Genomic DNA, 26,531 nt, shown 5'->3' with positions numbered 1-26,531 from the left:
CCCACGCACTTAGTTTTTTTTCGCCGAAGCCGGCAAAATAAGCTGAGATGTCGGTAAAAAAAATTCGGTAAACACGGCACACGCTGCAGAGGAGACGCTGTGTCCAATGGTGGTCATCATGCAAGGGAACAGAAGCTGTGTGTCGCTTACCAGAAGGTTGGTCACAGGATCAAGGATTGTCACACTTTCTACAAGCTAAATCTCGACGATCGATGGAAATTTGTTCAGGAGAAATATCTGTGCCGTAGTTGTCTAGGTTTCCACGGGAAATTCCCATGTAAGGCGAGCAATTGCGGAGAAAACGGATGCGAAGAACGTCATCATAAACTCCTTCATCCTGGGAATCCAACATCAGCTAAACCGATCGATTCTAATAAGACTATGGAAATATGACAATATTGATATTCCAAACAGCCGATTAATGGCTGAAAAGCGATTTCGCTGCCTTGAACGTCGACAAGCATCTAAACCCGAGCTACAAGAAAATGTGAGAATTTCTTCTTCTTCTTCTTCGTTGGCATTACATCTCCCACTGGGACATTGCCGCCTCGCAGCTTGTGTTGATTAAGCACTTCCACAGTTATTAACTGCAAGGCTTCCAAGCCAAGTTACCATTTCTGCATTCGTATATCATGAGGCTAACACGATGATACTTGTATGCCCAGGGAAGTCGAGACAATTTCCAATCCGAAAATTGCCTAAACCTGCACCGGGAATCGAACTCAGCATTGTCTTGCTTTGTAGCCGAGCGTCTTATCGCACGGCTAATGAGCCCCCCCCCCCCCCTTTGGGAACTCAGATCATCGATTACCAAACCGAAGGATACGCTCCTAAGGCACATTCTGAGGAGTTGGCTAGCTTCAGTACCAAACGGACTTGGTACCTGCCATTGAACGTTGTAACGAACGCAAAGAAGCCGAATAAGGTTCGGTTGGTGTGGGATGCGGCGGCTAAAGTTCAAGGTCAATCGTTCAACTCCCCAAGTACTTAACCAAAAGTTCCTTTAAGGGTACGTTTTTCGCTTAAGCAGCTCAGTGAAGCCTTGGGTCTGCTCTTCTCGCTGGGTCCGATCTTCTCGCACCTTTTCCAGAAGTTCTTAGCTCGTTTCGCCAGTTTGAGGTGGCCATCAGGGCTGATATTTGTGAAATGTTTCACCAGATTATTATCCGACCTGAAGACAGATCTGCTCAACTATTCCTTTGGCGCGATGATCCCTCTAAACCGTTTGAAGTCTTTGTGATGGACGTTGCAACGTTCGGCTCTACTTGCTCTCCTTCAGCAGCACAGTTTGTGAAAAATCGAAACGCCGAGAAGTTTTCAGTTTCCACGAGCAGTCGAAGCAATCGCAAAAAATCACTACGTGGACGACTTTCTGTGCAGTGTACCGTGGGGCATCGAAATCCGTACACTTAAGCACCTTAGTATATGAAAAAGTCATTAGAAAATAGGAATCGAATGTAAATAAAACGTTTGTCATTGACACAGGAGCATGAAGCCTGTACTTTTGAAGTGTGTGACAAACGACGAAACGACGAAAAACACGATAAAATAATGAATAAATTCAACTACTCCCGAATCGAAATCCGTCCACAAATCCGTACAGCTATTTTTTACCTAAATATTTTAATTGAAGCAATCTGATTGACTACACTACCACGGTAAATAGTTCGATACGCACCTTGAGAAGCCATCCCTTCGATTTGTATTCCGCTCATCTCATGTAATGATTCGCAATTAGCAGTTAAAACACAGTTACTTTTGGTGCAATTATGCTCTACCCGAAAACAAAATGGCGGCAAAAACTCCGCGTTTGGTGAGTGGAGATTTGTTTTTGATTTTTGTTGTTTTAATTTCAAAGCCTTCTTTCCATTTCTAAGCCCTAAAAGCTTACTGCCAAGTATCTGAACAGGATAAGATAAATTATTTCTGCTGTACGGATTTCGGTCCCGCACGGTACATACTGAGGAAGAAGCTATAGAGCTAGCGGAGCAGGTCAAGCTAATACACTCCAAGGCCGGGTTCACCCTCAGACACTGGCTTTCTTATTCGTGTGAAGTTCTAACACGGGTCGGAGGGCATCCAAAAGAATCACCGAAGAAAGCTTTAATCGCTGCCTGTGAACGTGTGCTCAGCATGACTTGGATGTCATAACAAGATGTGTTTGTTTTCCAAGGAATTTTCAAGGAGGAAATACACAAGCTTCTACAAGATGGTGTTGTTCCTACGAAGAAAGAAGTATAACGCGTTGTGATGAGTATCTTCGATTCCATTGGATTGGTAGCCGTTTATATTGATCACGGAAAAGTGCTCGTGCAGAACATTTGACATTCAGGAGTAGGCAAGAACGTTCGTATTCCAGACGAACTTTTCGAGAAGTGGGTCCGATGGATCAAGCTAATGGAGCAGTTAGAACACGTTGACATTCCACGATGCTACTCTACTCTACCGACGATTACCGCTCAGTGGAATTACAAATTTTCGTCGACGCTTCCGAAGAAGCCTTTGCGGCGGTGGCGTATTTAAGAATCGTGGAAAACGAGAGTTTGTTGCGCCTTGGTGTCGGTGAAAACGAAGGTAGCTCCTTTGAGACTCTTGTCCATTCCGAGGCTAGAGCTGTCAGCAGCCGTTCTTGGTGCAAGGTTGTTGAAATCCGTAGTGGAGAAGCACACGCTTCTAATCAATCGCAAAGTGTTTTGGAGTGATTCTTGTACGTTCCTTACTTGGTTGCGGTCGGACCCTCGCAAGTACCGGCAATTTATAACTTTCAGGCTGATGGAGATCCATAATCTAACACAGGTTGATGGGTGGCGCTGTACCATCCCGTGCAAACGTTGCCGACGAGGCCACCAATGGGGGAAAGGACCGAATATCACCTCCGACAGTCGGTGGTTCCAAGCTCCATAGTTCCTGTACCAACCTCCCGAAAAGTGGCCCAAGCAATCACCGAAATGGGAACGTCTCGTTCGTGCGGTGTCCTACTGTGGCTGTAGAATTAAGAAGCAAGCTCCAGAAATAACGGAGTGGCCAAACCGAGACGAAATGCTTTTAGCTGAGTCCACTATTTTCAAGCAAATCCAAGCAGAATCCTACGGAGATGAGCTCACTATCCTCAAAAGAAGTCATACGGATGGACAGTCGAATTTCAAAAGCACAGGTTTCGTTCGACTTCAAGTTTTCCGTGATCCTGCCCAAAGGACACTGTGGAACTAAGCTCATCGTTGACTGGTATCATCGCCAATTTAAGCATTGCAGCAGTGAAAATGCGATGAATGGAATACGCCAAAAGCATCACATGTTGGAAATGAGAACTGCCTTCAAGCAAGCTGGAAAGCAGTGTCAGTTAAACAAAATCTACAAGGTAAGCCCGAATGTCCCAAGAATGGGTCCATTACCACAGGCTAGGGCTCTATCCCACGTTCGGCCTTTCACCTACGTCGGCGTGGACTACTTCGGGCCCATGATCAAGCAGAGACGGAGTGAAGTGAAGCGATGGGTTGCAGTGTTTACTTGTCTGACCATCCGAGCGGTGCATCTTGAGGTAGTGCACAATTTCCATGGTGGGCAAGCTAATCGACGAAACCCTTCGCACGTTCCTAATCGAGGCTGAATCAATAGTCAACTTGAGACCACTCACCTACCTGCGAATCGAGTCCGAGGAACATCAAGCACTTTTCTCTAATTGCATCCTGATGCTCAGAACTGCAACTGGGACCTGTGTAAACAACTGCTGGACTGGTTCTGTTGGCGCTGGATCAAGGAATATCTCCCACGATCATCAGGCACACGAAATGGTTCAAGGATCACAAGCCCGTTTAAGTTGGAGATTTGGTAGTAGTACTCGAAGACCGCACCGGAATGGGTGGCTAAGTGGACGTGTACTACGTGTTTCCGGAACGTTTTTTTTTTTTTTTTTTGTGTCTTTATTAAGGAGACTTTCAGCCCGAGGCTGGCTCGTCTCCGATTTCCGGAACGTGACGAGCGCGTACGGAATGCTGAAGTGGAGACAGTTAATGCAGGAGCGCTGGTTCGGTCAGTCACCAATCTGGCGGTTCTGAAGGTCGGTTGTTTCGAACGGCAAGAAACCAGCATCCCGTTGCGAAAGGGTCACTCGATCCACTCACAGCAGAAAGCAGTGAATGGCATCGTGTCTATGCGTCACAACCTATAGAAATATTCACATTCCAGAAGTTAAAATGTGCTTACAGCTTGAACACATAAAATTGAATTAAAATTATATTCCGAAATTGCTTATAAATTAGTTAAAATTAAGTAAAAATTGTTGGACTGTGGACAACCTTAAGGACTAGAAATGCATGTAACAACACAATCACAAACAGAAACTGGAATTAAATGGACTTAATTAAGTTGCAGCTAAAAAGCTGACTCATGTGCAAAACATGAGCGAGTCGTGCTATGAGATCGTCCGAAACATTATCTCCAAAGCTGTGCCAACAAGGGTATTTGAAGATAATTATTTTTCTCAATGTCTAAATCTCCAGAAAACTCTTGTAGCTTTAAAGAGAGCTTTTTGTACCTCTACTAATTTGAAGGATTACCACGAAAAAATTGCAGCACTCAAATTTATTCCACATAAATTTCATTTTTGTGTTCGATTAACTTGAAACCTTCAGAATGTGAAATAAACCCATTGGCAACGATGTATGTATCTATAGCTTTAGGCTATTAAATTATTTAACATATATAAATAGTAGAAAAAAAGGTGGATGGACTTTGTACTAGGTAGATTGATCTTTTATAATAACCATCGATTACAAATAAAGGCATCGAGCAGTCGCAGTCGGGAGCATCCACTGGATTGGTTAGTGATTACGGCATACAGAAAACAAGGCAGGCTCAGTACGTATGAAATTATTCAGTTTATATGTAACCATGTGACGTCACTACTATCTTCGCACCAGCTGAACCGAGACGATGCTCCACGGTCTCAGCATGTACTTCATCATGTGGCGATAAAATATGTGTCATTTTTCTTATGAACATACCTTGTTTTCCGTATACCGTGGTTAGTGATTGTTCTCGGTAGACATATCGAAACAAGTGAACTGGGGCAAAATTTCCTAGCTACTTTGCCACAGCAAGTCAACCTTCAAGTAGAACATAAAGAATCTTCGAGTGGCACAACGCCGCCAGCGGTCAACATACCAGGCTGTGGTATGATCCCAAAATCCCATGTCTACAACCACCTTTACGTCGCGTCGCGAGAAAAAGAAGCTCGTCTTCCCTTGAGGTGCGAGCACTACGTGACATCTTGAAGGGGGAGATGTTGTGCTCCTTGGATCTCCGACGCTCAATACAAACTATTTTCACTTTTACTTTGACCAGACATAAAACTTTGTTCTTTACTCTTGAGAAGACATGATATGAATTTATCACAGTGATACGGAAAATAAGAAAATAACCGTTTCTCTTTTCGAATGAAATAAATAAATATTTAATTTTTTTAATACCGCCTTCGGGGGTGATGGGTCTGGGGGTGAGAATGGGTCATCGCTCTCACCGGCAGTCTGGAAGCCGTAGAGCAAAATCGTTCAAGAAGGGCTCTTATATTTTAGTCTTCATGCCCTCAGAAACATTCAATCTATTCTACAAGCATTCTAAGTAGTTGAAACAGTGACCCATTCTCACCCCCATATGACCCATTGTCACCCCCGATGACGGTACTCGATCAATTGCCTTACTCTACTGTGTTCCAGTTGAGACAATCGTTTGTTTCCAATTCTATATTCGCTGTAGGACCAAACAGAACCCGAAAAGAAAATGTCAATTCCAACCCACCCGTTTTGATATTAATTCAAATAATTAGGTATAATGATTATAATACAAAAAACTAACCATTTTATTGTCGTGCACGTATTCCTCGTAAAGGTCCTTGATAAGCATCTCCAGGGTTCGTTCCCGCTTCCGGGCAAACGTTGGCGTTTGGAAGGTTGCCTTCTCGCCATTGATCAGTTTGACCAGCAAAAAGTCCCGAAACACAGCTGGATCCTGTGGAAAAAAGGGCAAAACGGGAAAGAAGATACAATAGCACAAAAAAAACGCCAAATATGTGTCACTAAAATAAGGGAAAAGCGACTATGCTATATAGAACCACTGGCAGCCGGACCCATTATAAACATCAATCAAAGTCAGGCCTAATGGCAAACGTTCCGCGATAGAAGCAAAACTGTTCGCATGAAGAAAGAGCTCACAAAAGTGCACGACTATTTTCGGCCAATTGGATTTATTGTTCGGATTTGTGACGGTGTGTGGTTCATAGCATGTTATGTGGTTAATCCAACAAGTGATGGACAGTTATGTGCTTTTTTCGATAACTAGTCGTTAGATTGGTCCAGGAAACAAAAAAAGTTGTCAAATTCTGCGGGGCACCCCTCAGGCAGGATTGTGCCTTGGGTGAGAAAATAAATCTCTGAAATTTTCAGCCCAATCGCTTCTTACATAAGCTGGCTAATAAGATTTGTAGTTTGTATGGAAGTTTCAAACAAAACAAAATACATATAACAATTTACTTTGGTTCCACGTCGTTCTAGGAACTGGTTAGAATTACGCTCAGAATTTGCAAAAAAAGGCAGCTGGTATGTTGAAGAGCAATTATACAAAGATTATACAAAGATTAAATAAGCTTTTATATAGTTTTCGACTGATTTATTTGAAGCTGGGTTGTGTAGTTTGGAATATCGTAGAATCCGACTACTTTTATTCTCCCCTTACTAGGTTGGGCCAGTCTACTAGGCGTGGAACCTCGTAATATAAATATTCTAGGTGTTGGATAGTGCACATTCGAGTAGTAAGGAATATATTACCGCAAATAAACCGAAATATCTGTGTAGCTTACTTCAAATTCTGGTGGATTGGGCAGCGTTGGTCCAAACGGGGGTACAGTTTCATCACAGTATACGGAGATGCGATACCTTCGACTTCGCTTTGTAACGACGGCAAACACATCTGGAATTTGAAAAAAAAAACAATTTTTAAATAAAATAACCTGAAAGGACACATTAAGTGTAATATGCCCTTGTGGCTTCCTGTTCGATTTCTAGGAAATCATGACTGCCTGGAGTGACCAATTAGATTATTGGTTCACTGAATATGTGTAAAACCATCATATTGTGAAAATTTCATAATATCCATGTTTTGCGTTATGAAAATGAAAGCGGCACTTGAAAATTTAGTCGTTGGATGTAATTCTGACCACATTGGCCGAGCGTTTCTGAGTGGCATAGTATCAATAATTGCAAATTATGCTCTGAAACATTATACAGATAATCAGAAAAAAAACTAATAAAGGATTGCTATGTTCTAATAAATTTTACAAATTTATTTATGCCAAACTTTTATACGCATTTTTCAAGTTCTTTTTTAGAGCTATATTGAAATGTGCTGTCCGCAATTTATTTATAAATTTTAATAACTTTAAATCTGGTCCAGTAAATTTTTAGTTAAGATTTGACGTTGATAATCGAGGATTGAATCATGTAGGACTACACTTAAAACTTGATACAAACCAGAAAGTTAAAGAAAAGCGTTAACATATATACAATCCACCGAAAGAAAAGTACACTGACCAGGTATCTTTTAACAACTTTTTTGTCTGTTGTTGACTTACGTGTAAATTGACTTTTAATGTTGTTCGGATTGAACTCCGGTTCCTCGCCATTGGGGCCCTCGTCGACGAAGATGATGTTGACGATGTCGTTTCCGATGTGCCGTTTTCGTTCCACCTGTGCGGACGACAAAGCGCATCCCAGCGTGGTACGCACAGTCGATGGATAGTCCAACATAAATCCAATTGGCGCACAGTCACCGGAAAAGATAACAGAAAATGTAAACGCGTACGTGTGTTACACTGCCTGCCTGAGGAAAGTTTGCTCATCGATTCATGTTCGGTGCAGCCCGAGAGGAATGAAATAATAAGAAGGACTAGGATATTTGAAAACTAACTAGAAAGGAAATGGTAACATGAACAGATTAAAATCAATTAATTATAAAACTTATTATGGTACTAACTTAATAATAAAATGATATTGATTGTATACAGTGTTAGAAATAAAAAAGTGAGCAGTAAGTAAGTCGTTTCAAATAAATTAGGAAGTACATTTATTTACTTTCATCGCACAACTACTAATTAACAGTTTATCTAATTTTATTTTTGTGTCTTTGACGTGTTTCTGAGATCATGCTGTCGAGGACTTGGAAATAAAATAGTGAACAACACAGTTTTCCCCACACCTTGTGAGATAACACCGTTTTTTCGACCGTTCAAGTAAGTTTTACTTAATTTCCTGTCCAAAAGATCGATATAAGGCTGTTATAAATGGCAAAAACGAGTAAAACCTCTTGGGGGCTGTCCATAAACCACGTAGACTCTTGAGGGGGAGGGAGGGGTTTTGAAAAAGTCTACGTTAGTCTACGAAGGGGGAGGGGGGGGGGGGGATACCAAAAGTCTAGGTAGACTTTTTTTTGAAAACAATTTATACAGAAGCTATGTGCAAAGTTACCTTGTTTGATTTTTTTTAGAATTTTCCCAAATTTTTTTATTTGCAAGACCATCGAAAAAATCTAATGAATTTTACTGAAGTAATAGTCTGAACAACGGCTTAAAATTATATGGATATTCCCAGGAAATTCTTCTGTGCTGAGCAGGAAAATTTTACGGAATATTTTATAAAAACTTTCGAAAAAATTTCAAAATTTCCACTTGGATTTTATTGCAGATTCCTCTTTTTTTTTTTTTTTTTAATTTCCATCAAGAACTTCTTTGCAAACTACAAGTGATACTACTCGAAATTTCCGCGAGAAACCCTTCACTGGAGATTTTCTGGGAAGTCCCCGGATATTTTTTCTTAATTTCGGAAAATCTCTGGAATTTTCGGGAGGAATTCTTCGGATATATAAGCGAAATTCTTCGAAATTTCCATGGGAAATTCTTCGTATATTTTAGGGCAATTTCTTCGGGAGTACTAATGCGAATTCTTTGGAATGATCGATGGAAAATCTTAGGAATTTCTAAAAAAACTGTTGAAAATTTCCACGAAAAATCATTTGAATTTCCCACCAAAAACTCTTTGGGTTTCCGTAAAAAAATGTTTGCCATTTTCGTAAGAAAGCTTTTGTAATTTTCATGAAAAATTATTCGAAATTTTTACGAGAAATTCACCAAAATTTCAACTGAAAATTGTCTAAAATTTCCACCGCAAATTATTCGGAAAAGTTTTTGGAATGTCTAAAGAATTTAAAAAAATTCTCAGAATATTTCTCCAAATCAGCAAGCAAGAACGTAGGAAACCATTCCAAAATTCCACGGGAATTATTTCGGAATGTTCATTTAAACTTACATTTAAACATTTAAATTACCTCGGAAAATAATTCTAAATTTTTACGGAAATTCTGAAAATTCTTCGGTTTTATACAAATTTGAACTGGCGTGAAGAATTGTAGGTCAGATGTGTGACAGATTTTAAGCAGTGGCGCGCCGATGCAAAAGTGTCGGCAGCGATGGTGCACACCTCTAGGAGGAATCGAATTCAACAGAAATTGAATTGACTTGGCAATTTGGTTTCAGGAGCAGTGGACAGAGGATTAAATTTGATTTCGATTTTGATTGTCCAACCACATATGATATTGTGTAAAATTTGGAAAAGTCCACGTAGACTTTAAGGGGGGGGGGGGGGGGTTTCGGAAAAGTCTACGAAGGTCTACGGGGGGGGAGGGAGGGGTTTGAAAATGTGAAATTTCAGTCTACGTGGTTTGTGGACAGCCCCTTGTTGGCGAACGTACGCCAGCGCACCACTACCTACATTTCGCACAGATGCCACGCTCATCGGATCACCGCTAGTCAGGTGTTGTTCCGCTACCTACCAGGAGTACAGAAAGCATCGGTCAAGCGAAAACTCACCTTTCTGGACGACGGGTCTGAGCTCACACTGGCTGATAATGAACTCGCAGATGAGCTGCAGCTTGATGGGGATGCTGCACCGCTGTGCTGCTTTGGACTGGAGGAGCGAAGCGTCGAGAGTAGGGTGGTCTAACCGGTAGTACCGAAACCGGTAATACCGGTATTACCGGCCAATTTTGAGTACCAAAAATACCGGTATTGGAGCTGGAAAATACCGGTATTTTAAAAATTGCTGTCAATATAATAAATCGCTACTAGTTTTCACCTATATTCACGTATATCAGCTAAGAGACTCACCGTGTAACAAACACAACAATTGCGTGCGCGCATGAATAAATCTTTGCCCAAATAAGGATCATTAACGACGTCCACGTTACAGCAAAAATCGATCAACATAGTCATTAATTATACGTGTTGCCAAATTCTCCTAGCCATTTGTCTAATTGTCAATAACTTTTTTCTTCAATAAATATTGTTTACATCGTCGAGAATTTTCCCGCAATATATGAAATTGTGAAAAAGATACGTGCCGTAATAATTCTCTTCCGGGGATCACCTGTGATAAATAATTTGCTGTAAAATTGTCCGTTCTGAATTCGGTAAAGAATATGTATTGGTGGCTGATACCAAGACACGTTGGAGTAGAATGTTATCCATGCTCAAACGGTTTTATGAGTACATGGTATCTGTTCAAAAAACTCCGAATTTGAAGATCCAATCCAAATTCAACTTCAGTGATGATAATTTTTTGGCGATAGGTGGAGAAACTCAAGCCTCGAACCTGTTCAAGCTACTGTCGAACTACTCTGCCGTGAGTTCTGCACTGAAATCGACGAGGCCCTCTATTTTATGTTGGATCAATCATCAAAACAAGCCACAGAAATGACCGCCAACTTATTCGATGCTCTCAAAGAGCGAATCCAAGAGCAACGATCAAAATACGCCGATCTTTTTGCTTTTTTGAATAATCCTGCAGTGAAGCAATTACTTAGAAACGATTTGGGCATTTTCTTAAAGATATCCACATGAGATCTTGAAGCGTCTAATCATTCCAGATGCGATCGTTGAAGAGACTGCAGCAGAGCAAAATACTAGCATTGCCGGTGGCAACTACTTTGACATCAGGATTCTTGCAAGCAATCCGTAAAGAATTTTTCTAAAATAAATCGGTAGGGATTAAATGCAAGTACTTGCCACTGATCTTCGACGCTCTTAGCATCATTTGTCCAACTTCCGTTGAACCAGAGGGAGCATTTTCAGTAGCTGGCAACAATTCCAACAAAACCCGAGTCGGATTGGGAGATTTATCACTTAGTATTTTATCTTGTCGTAAGTTTCACTCTACCCACTTCAACCAGCAATGATTTTAACATTTGAAGTTTGTCAATAAATATCGTATAAAATACCCAAAAGTCCAAAGCAAAAGTTTTTTTTTCATATTTCTGAAATTTTCACAAATACCGGTATTTTACCGGTATTACCGGTATTGACTGCACCAAATACCGAATACCGGTATTTGTCAAAAATGGTCAATACCGACCACCCTAGTCGAGAGGATGACTCAAAATGTGTCAAGCTTGAGATCCGTTTGAAACACAAAGACTCAAAGAAGTACACCATGCAAGAGGTACGCACAGTTGCTGAATTACTTCTTCCGACAAAGTCTCTCAATTTCGAAGAGTTGTCAGAGTTGTATCAACATATCAAAGGTCTGTCAGGGACTTCCTACCAAGATGTCCGGCCAAGAATCCTCATCGGAATGAAGGATCAGCATCTCAGCATTGTTGAAAACAGCTGTTAAAATCCGGCTAGACAGAACAATTTGTGATGAAGGGAACCGCGTCAATGCCACCAATTTGGTACACTCCGTGTTTCACATCTGCGCTTGCGATCCATCTTCGGACGAAGACCTACATAAAATGATGAAGGAGTACTTCGCCGTAGACAGCTTGGAAGTTGTTCAGCCGTCTCGTCCGGGCAGAGGAAGAGCGAGCGCAGAATTTGCTTGAAAGTCACACAGTGCTAAAGGGAAATTGCTACGAATCTGGCTTGTTGTCGACTTCCGAACAGTTTTCCAATGGCCCTTCGGCGAGTACAGTTCCTCAAGAAGAGAATGATCTCAACGATGAAGAACTTTCCCAAAATTTTCCTCAGACGTGGTATCTACCTATATTTTCGGTAACGAACTCAAATAAGCCAGGCAAGATCCGAATGGTGTAAGACGCCACGCTTCAAAAGCCCACGGAATGTTCAATGTCCCTAAACTCAGCTTTACTCAAAGGACCTGATCAACTCAGCGAGCTATTCACCATACTGGTCAAATTCCGTGAAGGCCAGGCGCGCTAACTGGAGACGTGCATGAAATGTTTTTGCAAGTGCTTATGCGTCCGGAAGACCAGCAATGTCAGCGGATCCTCTGGTATGACGAAGAAGGAGCCCTCTCCGTATACGCTCTCCAAGTGATGACCCACGGGACGTGCTGCTCCCCTAGAAGCGCCCAGTTCGCGAAAAAACCAAAACGCCGAGTGCTTCAAGGGAAACTATCCAGCGGTCGTCGAAGTGATCCAAAAACGCCACTACGCTGATGACATGCTAGTGAGTGTGGAAACCAGAGAAAGAAACGATCAATCTCGCACAACCTCGATCTTTCACCGGAACTAGCAACGGAGAAACTCTCGGTATGTGGTGGCGCACCAACGTAGACATCTTTATCTACAAGGTTGGATGAGATCGATATGGCCGAGCGCTACTGGAGGGCCAACACCATCCAACAAAACGACAAATGCTGCATGTACTCATGTTGGTATTTGATCCGCTTGAGCTTATAGCCCAATTTTTAATGCACTTGAAAATTCTGCTACAAGAAGTCTGGCGTTCTGGCATCGGCTGGGATGATCAATTCGATGAAATCATTTTCTAAAGATGGCAAACCTGGCTCAACGTTCTTCCATCAATCGAAAAGATAAGCATTCCACGATGTTACGTCAGCAGAAATAGATTTCACCACGGTGATGTGCAGCTCCACACGATTGCCGCAAAAAACAGAGTCGCGCCGTTGAAATATTTCTCTATTCCCCGACTGGAGCTTCAAGCGGCATTGATTGGATCTCGCCTGGCTCGAACACTCTCCGAGACTCTCACGATCCACATTACCCATCGATTCTTCTGGTCTGACTCCCAAGATGTCCTGTACTGGATCAGATCGGATCACCGCAGTTACTCATCATTTGTAACGTTTCGGGTTAGCGAAATTCTCAAGCTGACGGAGATGCCTGAATGGCACAAAATGGAAAGGACTTCCAAATCTGAAACCTCAAGCCAGATGTTTCAACGGCACCCACTTTCTCTATCACGCAGAATATCATTAGCCACTCAATTCAAGAAGCTCGAAAACCACCGACCTTCAACTCCGCTCCAGCGCAATGTCCTACTTTACCGCACCTGATCCCATCGTACGAGTTAACAATTTCTCCAATTTGTTACCGACGATAACAATTATGATCGATTTATATGATGTTTTGCATAACACGGTACTTACTAACCGCACACCAACTATATATTGTAAGGCTTTGCATGTAGCACCTGCAAGTCTTGGAATAGGCACATACCATGCTAATTATGGAGCTATTCTGGCTTGAGCGTGTAACCTACTAACGCTACCGGCTAACATCTCCAAGACAACGAGGGCGAAAATAAACATCCGGGGCGAAATGAAAAGGAGGAAGACGATTGTGACAAAGACGTGTAAAGAGAAGGCAGGGAGAAAAATAATCGGAAACGAGAGAAAAAGAGTCAGCAGCAAGAAGGCAGTCGGTGTTAGATCGGGAACGAAAAAGGTCCGTTTTTGTTAATGCTCGATATTTGAGCGTGCTTTAGTTCCCCGGGAAAAGAAAATCGCCGATAGTCAACCAACGATTAGCAAAGCTTTAGACCGTGGAAAATCAAAAGTGATTCCGCTAGACCTGAACTTGGTGACCCAGTACGGAAGAAAAATTGTCGGAAGTTCGTCGGCCATTTTGGTCGCCACGGAGCACCGTCCGACCCTACCCCAGTCAAGCAATCCGGTGTCCGGATCGGGAGAGCAGTGCATATCAAGTTTGGTGGATTGTCCCAAAAGGTTGGTGAACCCGAAGCGTCTCCGTCGAACCCCCAACAGCGAGGAAAGCCTACACGTAAACACGTGTCGGCGGGCCAGGTACGGGAGGAAGTACAGTAGCGGAAAACCCGTAAGGGCTACACCACGAGGTCTGGCAAGGAGAAGGAAAACACATTCTCCGTGATTTCGTATAGACCAAGGCGGCCAGGAAAGTTCAGGATTTGCCAAGCGTTAAACATCAGTCAAGGCGGCCGGAAGGCCCCACGATTTGCGACATACGACAGGCAAGTAGGGGAAGCCGCGCTTTTCCTGGTTTCGTTGACCAGGGCTGCCAACCAGCGACCATCGGCAGATCGTCCATCCGGCTGCCCTTCCCATCGTTCAAGCTCCGCGTCATCGTGGCGGAGATTTCTTATCGTTCAAGCTTCTCGTCATCGTGGCGGAGATTTATCTCGTCCATCACTCGCTGGCACTCCTCATCAAACCAACCATTTCGTTGGCGTCGCTGTGCAGTGCCTAACACTTCCTGCGCTGTTGTAGTTACAGCTTCGTGGATATTTTTCCACAATATGATGACGTCACCAGATCCGGTGGCATCTCATATCCGCTCGTCCAGCTTCTGGTGGTACTGTTCAGCAACTCCTTCAACTGACAAGCGTTGGATATTGAAACGCATCGTTCTGTTGTTTCGTGAATTCGTGACGCTGGAAAGTTGCGCGCGAATTTTTGCAACTACAAGGTAGTGATCCGAGTCAAAGTACGGACCTCTGAAGCACCTTACATCTATAACATCCAGGAAGTGTTGTCCGTCGATCAGCACGTGATCTATCTGTGAGCAAGTGTCTCCACTCGGATGTTGCCAGGTGTGTTTGTGGATATTCTTACGTGCGTAGTAGGTATTGCTGATTGCCATCTCCCTAGCAGCAGCAAAGGTTACAAGTCGCAGACAATTACCGTTGGTAGCGGAATGAAGGCTTTCCGTACTAATGACAGTGCGAAAGAAACTTTCTCTTCCGATCTGCGCATTTGCATCCCCGATGACAATCTTTACATCATATGTTGGGCACTCTCCGTAGGCCTTATCAAGGCTCTCATAGAACTCATACTTCACGTCATCAGGTTTATCGTTCTTATCGAACCCAACCACCAAATTGATTATTGCACTTTTCTACCAAAAATGTCACTGTAATTAACGAAATTCTACATAAATACAGTATTACGAAGCTTCGCGCAGCCTTCACCAACGTCCGAATTAACTGCCAAAGCTGCAAGAATCACCAAGTCACTCCAATAGTGATAATCATGGCAGATCTACCGGCAGCTCGACTACATGCCTTCGCACGCTCCTTCACCAATGTCGGTGGATTTTTTCGTACCATACGAGACTGTCGTCGGTCGCCGAGTAGAAAAGCGTTGGGGTATGCTGGCCACTTGCCTTACGACCCGCGCAATGCATATTAAAGTCGCCCATTCACTAAGCACCGATTCATGCGTTATGGCACTGCGAAACTTCATCTCACGAAGGGGGAGGCCTAGAACTTTTCACAGCGATCGAGGTACAAATTTCGACGGGGCCGACCGAGAAATCAAAACAACGGAGAGTACTGTCGATCATAAATGCAGAAACCAGTTGGCATTTTCTACCTCCGGGCGGCAGTTGGGACTCGAGCAAGCTTGAGACCAAAACGATAACTTGATTTGATGTTGTGAAATTGCCGAAAATGATTACTTAACCCTTAAATGCGCAATGTTGTTTTAAAACAACAAACCGAAAATACGTTTAATGTTAATGATTTCAATGGTTGTTTACGTTAAAATATTTTCAACGATTTCTAAAAAAATCGCCTTGCGCCTTTAAGGGTTAATTTGATATCTTTTTGATCGCATTAACGGTTAAAATAACGAAATGTATAGCAAAAAAAACTTTACTGTGACATCAAATCGAAAACAATTCCTGCTATCGATGAGAGCAATTCAAAAATTAAATTTGATATTGTTCCGATAACTAAATAAGTACACAGTTTGATGTCAGATCATACAATTTAGAAATATACAGCAAAATGAGATCAAAATATGTAATCAATCATGATGATTCATTACCATTGACCAGATATATAAACGGGACCAGGGTTGGGAAAAATCAAATTTTCGAAAAATTGAGAATGATCAAACTCACCCGCGATTTTACTTTCAAATTATCAAGTGATTAAAACTCGCCAGCGATTAAGAATCGTTTGAAAATCGTATCTTGATTTAAAGCATTTACCGTTACCTTTTAAACTATTTTTCCTTACTAGCATGTAACTATAACGCCAAATAGAAGGTATAACGGTACTGTTGACAATTAGCTATTTCTAGTGAATATTAATGATTGAATGAAACTTCTGTGTTTATTATCGTTTGAGTACAAAATTTGAGAAGCGACAACTCGCCTACTGTTTTCACGTGAAAAGTTTTCATATGAAAATTGCAATCATGATCGTCTGATAATGATTAAGCACAACACTGAACGGGACTAAACGTGAGTTACATTGAGTTTTGTTTACTTTACTTACAATGATTCTAAATTGATAATGGAAAAACTAGATTGTACTCTATAATGTAAATTAAATATATTTCAACAAGTTTCCACAAATTGCAGGAAAATAATAACTCCCCTTATCGTAAACCCCAAACAACGGTCGTTTTATTCCGGGGTTCGTTATTTTGGAAGACCTCCCCCTAATTGGCAATTTCCAACACCTCTTCTCATTATTTTCTTATTTTTCATTTCAATAATATTCAAAAAACAGGTCAACAAAAGCCAAAGCATCCATAAATCGATCATTAATGGCTATTAATAAAACAATATGAAATAACTAAAAAACACACTGTTAATGTCGCAAAACAATATTTCCACTTCAAAATGACTATCCAAATTCAAAGGCCATCTTCATCCCCGGTCCATAACCCCATCGAAAATCCCTGAGCCATTCTGAATTCCAGGCTTCAAAAAAAGTATAACTTTTAATAAGCAGTTCAATCGACTTAAAGCTTAAAGGAAATTTTGTGGAACATTTTCCAAAACTATATATGGCAGAACTGGAGAATCACGGTGGTCATACAAAGCATTGAGAATTTCCCGAATAATGTGCTTTAATTTCGAATTGATCCTCTGTTCATTTTTTTATTTCCTAGACCTCTTCAGCATGATCATTGATCATAGAAATAAGCCAAAGACACAAAAAATAAAATTAGATGGACTGCTTATTAGTAGTTGTGAGATGAAGAGAATACATTGTTCTTATATAGGAATGTTCAAAAACGTCCTAGACGTGCAGAATCTGTAATTTGTACAGAATTATTCACTTGAAACGACTTTGTTCACTTTTTTATTTCCTGTATATCACAAAGAACCATGGCTCCGTAAACTGTTATACACGCCCGAGCCTACCAAATAAACGGAATTTAGAAAAAAAAACTTGTTAATGAATGTTTTGATAGCTCATAGATAGTTTCGATTGTTCAATGTTCATCCTAGGTGGAACATAATTACAAAATATGTTTTTAACAGTTTAAATCTGATTTATAATGAAATAAGTTTTCTGAGCAACACGTCTTTCCACTCGGGCTGGGAAATATAATCAATGCTACGGACTGATAGGATTTGGTTTAATGGTTTAATGAACTGGCGACAACAAAGCTGAAGGCGTTTTACATAAATGGTGATATACAGTTGTCTTTACTAATGAAACAAATAAATGACACACAGTGCGTTGCCGGCAACGAACAAACGGAAAACTGATTCAATGCAGCGCACCATTTCTACGACGAAAAGGCAAGCGAAAAAGTAACGAACAAATTATTTCACTCACCTGCTGCCTGTTGTCACGACTGAATGGCAACAGCGTTGATACGTGAAACATAATCTCGTGACCTTCGTACAGAGTGTAAATCGAATACTTTCCCGTCATGTCACCTGTTGGAAAACAAACAAGTAGTAGAAAAAGTGTGTTCTTCGTAACAAATTATTAGCAGAAAAGAATGCGATGTAAGCTTGAATTACATTCAATTGCTTTTAAAGAATGTATTGTTTTAAAAATCCTTATAAAATAGGTGTATTGGAATTGATCATATAATCAAATATGATTCGGATTTAGCCGCCCACGATACACTGATGCTTAAATATCAATCAATCAGCTCACCTTTCACGTCTAGCCCACCGCGGTATCGCTCCCAGTCCTTCAGTCGCACTTTTTCTCCTAGTAGAACAAGAAACTCGTCAAAGTCAGCACTCCCGTATTCTGCGAAATCGAAGAAAGGACAAAGCAAGGCATAAATTGAATATTGATTAGAGTTTCGTCGAACCGATCTTCCGAAACCAATTTGTCCCAATCAATTCCCGCCAGGCTGACATCAGACTTTCATGAACATGCAAGGATTTCCATCAAAACAAATTAAATAACACCTTTCGCATTTTTACGAGCTGGAATGAATATTGTAACACCTCCTTCCATCTTGCACATAATTTCTGTACTAATTGGGACATCCGAGAGCACTATTCATTAAAGCCCCCGACAGACCGCTTACCATTGCTCAGCATCTCGTCGTCCATCTTCTGGCCAGCCTTCATGTAGACGACACCGAACTTGAAATTCACCGAGCCCTCCTGTTCCTCCAGCAGCAGTAAATCCTTCTGGATGTCGGCCGAAAATACCTCCTTGGGTGATTTGCTTGCATCCATTAGTGCAAAATTGGACAGAATCTGCTTAACCGTCAGCTTCTGCTGGGGGTTGTAGGGCAGGGCAAGCTTCTGGGCTCCCTGGGATTCGTTGGGGATCGGCATAATTTGCAGCAGTAAAATGGAAGAAAAATGGAAAAGATGTATATGAGATTATATTGGCATGTAGGCTGCCTTCCTAATGCAAATAGATTGTATTTCATTTGTTATGGAGGAATGGAACGCTCGGGTGGATGATTTTCATAATTAATTCCAAACTTGTTTGCACTTTTATGGACACGGAAGATATTCTTAAATTTTATGGGATGGGATTTGGTTAATACTTGTTGTTTTTTCTCAGGCAGGGATTGAATACAATATATAATGAAAAAGTCCCTTACTTATCAACTCTGTATACATATACGATATGTAGCATACCGTAAGACTTTTTTTTTCGCTAGCTGTCATGATAAAGAACTGATTTGTGAGGCTATGCCTCATGATATTTTTTTTTTTAAAGCTCCAAACGCGGGGAGCACTGGTTTTGATGACGCATTTCAACTTGTTCTACACAGTTGTGCGGTCCCCAACACTAAATGAGCGAGAATAATCACTTCTTTTGTGGAGATGCCTGTCCGATTCCGTTTTTTTGTATACAAATTTGATAAACTTGTTATCATGGCTTGTTATGATTCGGAACAGTTTTTGCCTTTCTTTTATCGTTGTTCGTTATCTATTGAGAGTGATTTCTGCAAACCCTGATCTCTGGTCATATGGCCGAAAATGTCATTTGACCGTAAATGTCATATGGCCGAACAAATAGTCTAACAAAGAAAAACATTCGACTAAACAGCTAATTGACAGAATTCGTAATTTCTGATAAAGCCGATAATGTTGTTCGGTCGTAAAATCCTTCAACCGATTAGGTCTAGACCGAGATGTCTCGAACTGTTGGGACTCGCTTAGTCCTGATTGACTCATGCAGCCTCTTCTTTATTGTGTTGAGAGAGCTGGCCAGTTTGATTTGATACACAAATCTAGCAAATCATGTGAGTCATAAACGATTGCATTGAGCATTCCTAGAAACCCCAGGAAAATCAGAAGCAAGAATACCGTACACAAACTTGCGAGCCAACCAATTCGACAGCTTTAACTTCATTTACGACGGTCTAGGCATCATTTTGTTCTAAGTAACTAGGCTAGATTAATTAAACATCCAGACACATTAGCTCTAGGAATATTTGAAATTTCAAGGTCGATTTAATATTTCAAACTCGAATTAATATTTGGAGTGGTTGAGTTTTGATGATGGGCCATGATTCCAAAGGTAATGGCTTCGTTGAGTCTCATGAATCGTATATCGTTGGCGGTGCCCTGTTTGCAACCGCAATTAAAAACGTTTTTAATTTCGATTGCTCCATCCCAACTCCAACACCCATTACTCCAGATCCTCTAAGAGATCCTTTGAATCCGTAATGCACTGTTTACGTAGGGCTCGGAGCATCGAACGACGGCGGGAGCGAGCTATTAAGCGGACTTTTCGAATGAATTAATTACTTTCCAGGACTGTGAGGGCAATGGCAACGTGTGACCGTTTTATGAGCCGTTTAATCGCCCAGGATGGCAATCTTGTGGGGAAGCTAAAGTCACGACAATGACGCGTTAAGGTACGTACCTGTTTCCGAAATACCATCACCCTGTACAGGGGCATACATTTGCTACCGGAGTCCTGCGAGACGATGGATAAAAAATATGGGTTTTTCTCCGAATCTATCCCTACGTAGTTCTGGTGAACTGCGACAATTCACGGACCGACGGCGAGATGATGTTGATTTTCCGTTTTAGTGCCATCGGAAGAGAACGACATCCGGCCCGGAATAGACAATATTTCCAACATGAAATGATACAGAGAGGGAAGGAATCATTATTGTTTCTTAGAATGGGCTGCGATGATTGTTGATTGTCTGCAGATCTATTAGATCGTTAAGGAGGGTACTTACGTTTTCCTAGAAAATACTTGAAATACCATCGCGTTTGATGTTCGGGATTTTCCAGGATGGGTATGCTGGGCGAGCCGAAAACCTGAAATATAGAATCATATGGTTGAATAAATTTCGCAGGAAAAAAATTGAGACTATTCCAACAGAGGGCTTCCCTAAAACATACGTTGAATACAAGATGAGACGCTCCCCATGAAAGCAATGCAATATTTTAAAGAAACCGCTCATATATCAATGAGTTGGTAGGATCAAAAATCTAATTGTTTTTTGTTTACAAAATCTAGATTGACCAAGCATTCAACCTTTATTACAACATTTATTCAACATTAAGCAGCTTGAAGTGCCTCGAAGTTATTCCCATCCCTCTCATGTCCATTTGTTGACAAATAGAACGAGCAGGACGGAAACAACTTCGAGCTGCTCATTGGACAGCACTATTCATTACCTCATTTAAGGCTCACTTCTTGCTAATGCTCACTATTGGCTCAAAATCGGTTTTATAAGTCAAAGGAATTTTCGTACCTTAATCTAATGATGCTAGAAAATGTGTCCTATGAAATATTGTAATTGGGTCCTAAAGCCCAACCTCGTTTATGGTTGCTAACGATAGTGCATCGGTAAAGAATACATGAATAAAATACATGTTATTCGAATTCTGTTAAAAGTGCTCTATTCAATAAACTATTAAACTATTAATTAAAAAATAGTAGTTTGTGCATCTAGTTGCAAAAAGATGATTTTTCCAGCACGAGTTGTACGTTTATCCAACGAGGCTTGTCGTGCAGAAAACAAACAGATTCCATGTTATCTTGACATATTACATGATCGACAAACCATAAAGCGATAGATAAACTAACCTTTGGGAAATTTTGATGTCATGTCATGTAATGTGATCATGTAACTAATATTCCAATGCTGGTTTTCCATTATAGCACCAAATGAGTGCTATAATGGATTTTATGCAACCCATTTGGGTTGCATAATGACCATTTAAGCACCCTTCCATTGGTAAGGGAAAGTAGGCTTTTATCACTCAGACGCGAACTGTAAACCAAGTATTATGATCAGGAATTGCAAAAAAAAAATATTTTTCTGTTAGAGTAGGCTGACCAGATCCTTTCGGTGGAAAAAATGGGCCAAACGCTTTTGCAAAACGGGACGTGCCAAAAATATTGTGACAAAATTCAAGAACTGTGGAAATTTCAAAATGTTTGGGCTTAGTTTTAATTTTCCGCTTAAGAATTTTAGAGAAAAGTTTTAGTGTGAATTTTTCACCATAATAACTTTCTTTTAAGTACCTTAACTAACCTTCTAAGCATTAAGTCAGTTGTGGAAAAATACTGAAAAAAAAATTTCACTCTTCAAAGGGGCGCGTACAAAAACACGATGGTACAAAAAATTACGTATTTTTCAATATCTAAAAAATTGGAATTTTGATAATTTTTAATCCACTTTTAAACATGCATTAAGGTCTAAGGATTTTATCACTGACCAATATCAAAAACTTTTCCAATTTTGAACAATTGAAAATAACAAAAAATAGTCAAAGTATCCTTCCTGAAGGCTAGTTTATTAGTTCGGAAAAACGTGTCACGGGAGTTGGTCCCTCATGTATTTTTTCAAGGGGGTTTTCCTAGCCCAAATCTCCTAAATCCCACCCCTTTAAAAATCCATGGAGAACTAAATCCCGTGACACGTTTTCCGAACTGTAAACCAGCCTTTAAAGCCGGTGTGGGCATTAGAGAGATAAAAAATAATTTTAGGAAAAAAATGACAAAAGTCAAATGCGAAAAGAGTAATAGTGCGATTATTGATTTCCCGTGCCAAAACCCTCTTCCATGAATATAAGTGAGGAAGAATCTGCGAAACAAGAATCTCAACGAGGAAAAAACATTGTTAAGAAGTAATTTTAATTATTTCCATGAATATGGTAGGCACTAGAAATACTAGAATAAGAGATCGGCGAAAACGTTCATGTGTTGCCAGTCTTATTTTCACGATTTCATGCATTTTCATACGTTGCCATTCCGACAGTTTTTCACACCGCCGGTCTCTGGTTATAGGGTTGCTAGTAGGCACATGTGAATAAATATCAAATCAATTTACAGTCCTTTTTGATCGAAAATGATTTAAATGATGCTAAAATTAGCATCACATCTCGGAAATCTTGTCCATTAATTTTGTTCTCATATGCTTCCAAAAAGCCCCACACATGTGGAAGCTCCTGACCTGTAAACCTGGGTGCTGCGGATAGAGCCCCTTTTCTGCTCTCAAGCGAGTGGCGGGATATTTTGAAATCAATCCCATAAGCAAAATTATTTTGCAGTTACTTGGCTGTCAAACATTTCCCGCTCTTCGAATTTCTCTTTCCATGCTGCACGAGACCACACAAATGCACGAGACTCTACACGACTTCACGATGGTTTACATACATTCCTTCTCTAATCAGCTGCTGAATCTCGTGAAATCTCGTAACGAGTGCTTTTTAGTTGCATTCCTACTAATTTTCCACTCGAAATATAATATGAATATATTTGTTACAAAGAATGCAAAACGCAAACTAAATTTATTTATTTTTTCCCCAAATAATAACAATTCTTCTCAATATAAGATCTAAAACAGGGCTGCCCAACGTACGGCCCGCGGGCCGGATGCGGCCCTCGACTCCATTTTTTGTGGCCCGCGGCGTTTAAGAAAAATAACCTCATAATCGGCCCGCCAGCTTTACTATCTGGCTCGAGAAGCTCTTTTGTTATTATTAATTATTAAATACGTAAGTTTTAAATCAATTAAATGCAAAACCATTTATTTGAATTTGAAACGAAAAGTAATATTTTACATAACTTGAAATGATTGCGTTAAGCGACCCTAAGACACAAAAGAATGATGTGGATCATCGTGTTTTCAATAAAGATTGATCAGAGTAGCTATGTTCACGTTTCAAAAAAGAATGCCGATTTGTTTAATTTGTTCGGAAAGATTTGCTATATAGACGATTGCACGTGTCAAGAACTCCATAAAAACAAAACGATGCAATGGTTCATTGAAAATGCGATACGGGCCAGTTTTTGGAAAAACGGATAAAACCTTTCCAGGACGGCGAAATTGGTTAGGAATGTATTTCCACAGACAAACAGACATAACACATTGAACATTCACTCATCAAATTTATCGTCATTTAAATACTAACGACATCTGTTGATTTCAGTTAGTTGGGCAAATCACGAAACAGATGACGGTAGTGAGCAAATGTCAAACTCGAGCAAATCCGATGCGCGCGCCACTAATGATTATTTAAATTGACCAGTAAATCAGTGAACGATGGAAATTTGACGAGTGTTATGTCTGTTTGTCTGTGGTATTTCGGTTGTTGTTGACATCGTGTGTCTTAAGGAATATCCTCCTTCACTAGAATTAGTTTGCGCCGAACACGGTGAAGAGTAAAACTCCTCGCAGAAGGTTTGAAATCTACCTTACGTGAAAAAGCCGCCTACTTCATATTCTACTCTCTCGCAAACGATAAAAATACTGACGTGAAAAACGTGGCAAAGGTGGCTGTCTTCATAAGAGGAATTGATGATTATTTTCGAATGACAGAGAAATTGGCAGCTTTGACCCCAATGCAGGGAATAACTAACGGGAAAACCCTGAAGGCTGTTGTGAAGCGACTTTCTTCTCTTTCGAAACCTAAAGTGTTGTTACTATTGATGAAGCACCAGCAACGACAGGAAAGAACAAAGGCGTTGTGACTATTCTAAGCATGGAACAGTAATCACATAGGTTTGGCGATATTTGGCATATTCACCAAAAGAATCGATATGTGAAAACGATCAATATTCCGCAAGTATTGACGCTCGTTATTAAGAAAATCAACTTTATCAGCGTTAGAGAACTCAACCCTCACCAATTATGAATTTCATTGACTAAGCAGTGGTACCATGCTTGAGAGATTTTTTCTTTTCGAAAAGAAAAGGGCACACTTTTTTATAAGATAAAGGAAAACCACTGCCCGAGCTGAATGATCCTGAATAGATGAGTGACTTGGCTTTTCTAGCAGATATCGCCAAACATCTCAATGACTTGAACAGTTTATGCAAATTAATTAATGCAACGACGAAAAAAAATTGTTTGAACGCAATAAAATCGTGCTTGGTTTTTCTAAAAAATGAGAAAAAAGTTGGATTGTTTTGAAAATATGTACCGAATATTTTTTGGCCCGCTGGCATGTAAATTTTAAAAATTGGCCCACTTGAAAAGTTTGAGCAGGCCTGATCTAAAACGTACATCACCACAATCTTCAATGTTTGGCTCCGGCACAATAGAGAATTTTGGCTTCACTTTGACAACCAAATCGATTCTATCCGCACCACCCAGCTGTAAACTAGTCTTAAAGTACGTGAGGACTGAAATCCGACCAAATTTTCACTCTGTTTGAAACTGCCTTAAACTCGATTTCATTTTGTTCAGCTGATTTATTGATTATTATTATTTTTTAATATCGTAGTTTTTTTTTCTACAGTGGATGAATTCAAAATATTCTGAATTTTTGATAGTGGAATATATGGATAAGCGAAGATAAATCCTTTGTCTCCAAACGAACTGGCAAACGTGTCTCCAAATAAGCATGTCGTCAGGATTAAAATGAAAATATTAAGGGGTGTGACGTCATATGCGCCTGGTACACGGTCAATAAAACGAACCCAACCATGCTTTCGCTCATCTATAGATTCTACTATCAATATTCTGAGTTATTCAGAAAGACTTTGAATGATTCTTAATGTTTCGAAAAGAATCAAACGGTTGAAAAATATGTCGAAAAAAAAAAATCGAAAATGAACTTAATCGGGAAATCTGTCTGCCTCTGCGCTTCATTTCATTGAAGTTGAAGCGTGACCTGATTTTCAGGATGTACTTGCCTACCAAGTTCCGTTCAATCCACTAATGAAATTGGTCAAATTTTAATGCCATTTTGAAGCTCTTTGGAAAAATCAATGGAAAAACGGGACAAATCGAGGATTTTCTAGATTACGACGGGACAGCACAATAAGGTCTAAAAAACGGGACTGTCCCGTTAAATACGGTACGTATGGTCAGCCTATGTTAGAGACACTTTAGAGTGAAATCAGTAGTGGTTCAGTTTCGTTTGAATTTTTCGACCACTATTCTAGTTTGATTTTGGAGTAAAAGAGAACAAACTTGCTGGTTTTCCCTGCAGTGTTCCATTCATGATTTAAAAGTTTGCAATTTATGAAAATATTTATGTTGCGGCAAAGAGAGGCGCCGTTATTGTAAAGTGGATTGATCCGTAGATAAAATGATGCATTCATACATCCAAGAAATTGAACAATATTTGAATCTCGTGATTCATTCGTGGTTCAAATCTGCAGAAAATAGAACTTAGCCTGTTAGGGCAAAATCAGCAGTGATTCAAATCGTTCGGGACTGTCAGTTTGAATATGAATCTGAAACATTATTTTTCCAGCAGCTGTTCTAGATTCATTTTTTTATAGTCAAATGTCAAAAAAAACAACTGGTATAACGCTCCGTTCTATTTTCAGCAGATTTGAACCACGATTGAATCACGATATTCCAATATTTTCCAATTGTTCTGCTGTATGAATGATCCAGTTTATCTACGGATCTATCCGCTTTGCAATTACTGCACCTTTCTTGACGCCAACATGATGTTTTCATTTAATTGAAAATTTGAAAATCATGAATAGAACACTGCTGGAGAAATCAGCGAGTTTGTTCTATTTGGCTCCAGATTCAAACTAGAATAGTGGTCGAAAATTTGGAATGAAACTGAATCACTCCTGATTT

General features: G+C 40.3%; 1 protein-coding gene across 2 annotated transcripts in view; it reads right to left on the bottom strand.

The window, feature by feature from the left end:
• Positions 1 to 26,531, bottom strand: part of LOC134219965 (GTPase-activating Rap/Ran-GAP domain-like protein 3) — a 263,290-nt gene that overhangs the window by 34,270 nt on the left and 202,489 nt on the right. For both annotated transcript variants that reach the window (XM_062698872.1, XM_062698871.1), the window contains exons 4-11: positions 20,709 to 20,790; positions 20,384 to 20,502; positions 18,579 to 18,810; positions 18,194 to 18,292; positions 17,864 to 17,967; positions 7,625 to 7,739; positions 6,854 to 6,963; positions 5,854 to 6,006 (exon numbers count right to left, since the gene is read on the bottom strand). In XM_062698872.1, the coding sequence (XP_062554856.1) occupies positions 5,854 to 6,006; positions 6,854 to 6,963; positions 7,625 to 7,739; positions 17,864 to 17,967; positions 18,194 to 18,292; positions 18,579 to 18,810; positions 20,384 to 20,502; positions 20,709 to 20,790 (1,014 nt within the window). The remainder of the gene's footprint in view (positions 1 to 5,853; positions 6,007 to 6,853; positions 6,964 to 7,624; positions 7,740 to 17,863; positions 17,968 to 18,193; positions 18,293 to 18,578; positions 18,811 to 20,383; positions 20,503 to 20,708; positions 20,791 to 26,531) is intronic.

This window comes from Armigeres subalbatus, chromosome 3, assembly GCF_024139115.2.
Source record: "Armigeres subalbatus isolate Guangzhou_Male chromosome 3, GZ_Asu_2, whole genome shotgun sequence".
Taxonomy (NCBI): Eukaryota; Metazoa; Arthropoda; class Insecta; order Diptera; family Culicidae; genus Armigeres; species Armigeres subalbatus.
The sequence above is the reverse complement of the archived record's forward strand: the minus strand, read 5'-3'. Positions and strand labels throughout refer to the sequence as shown.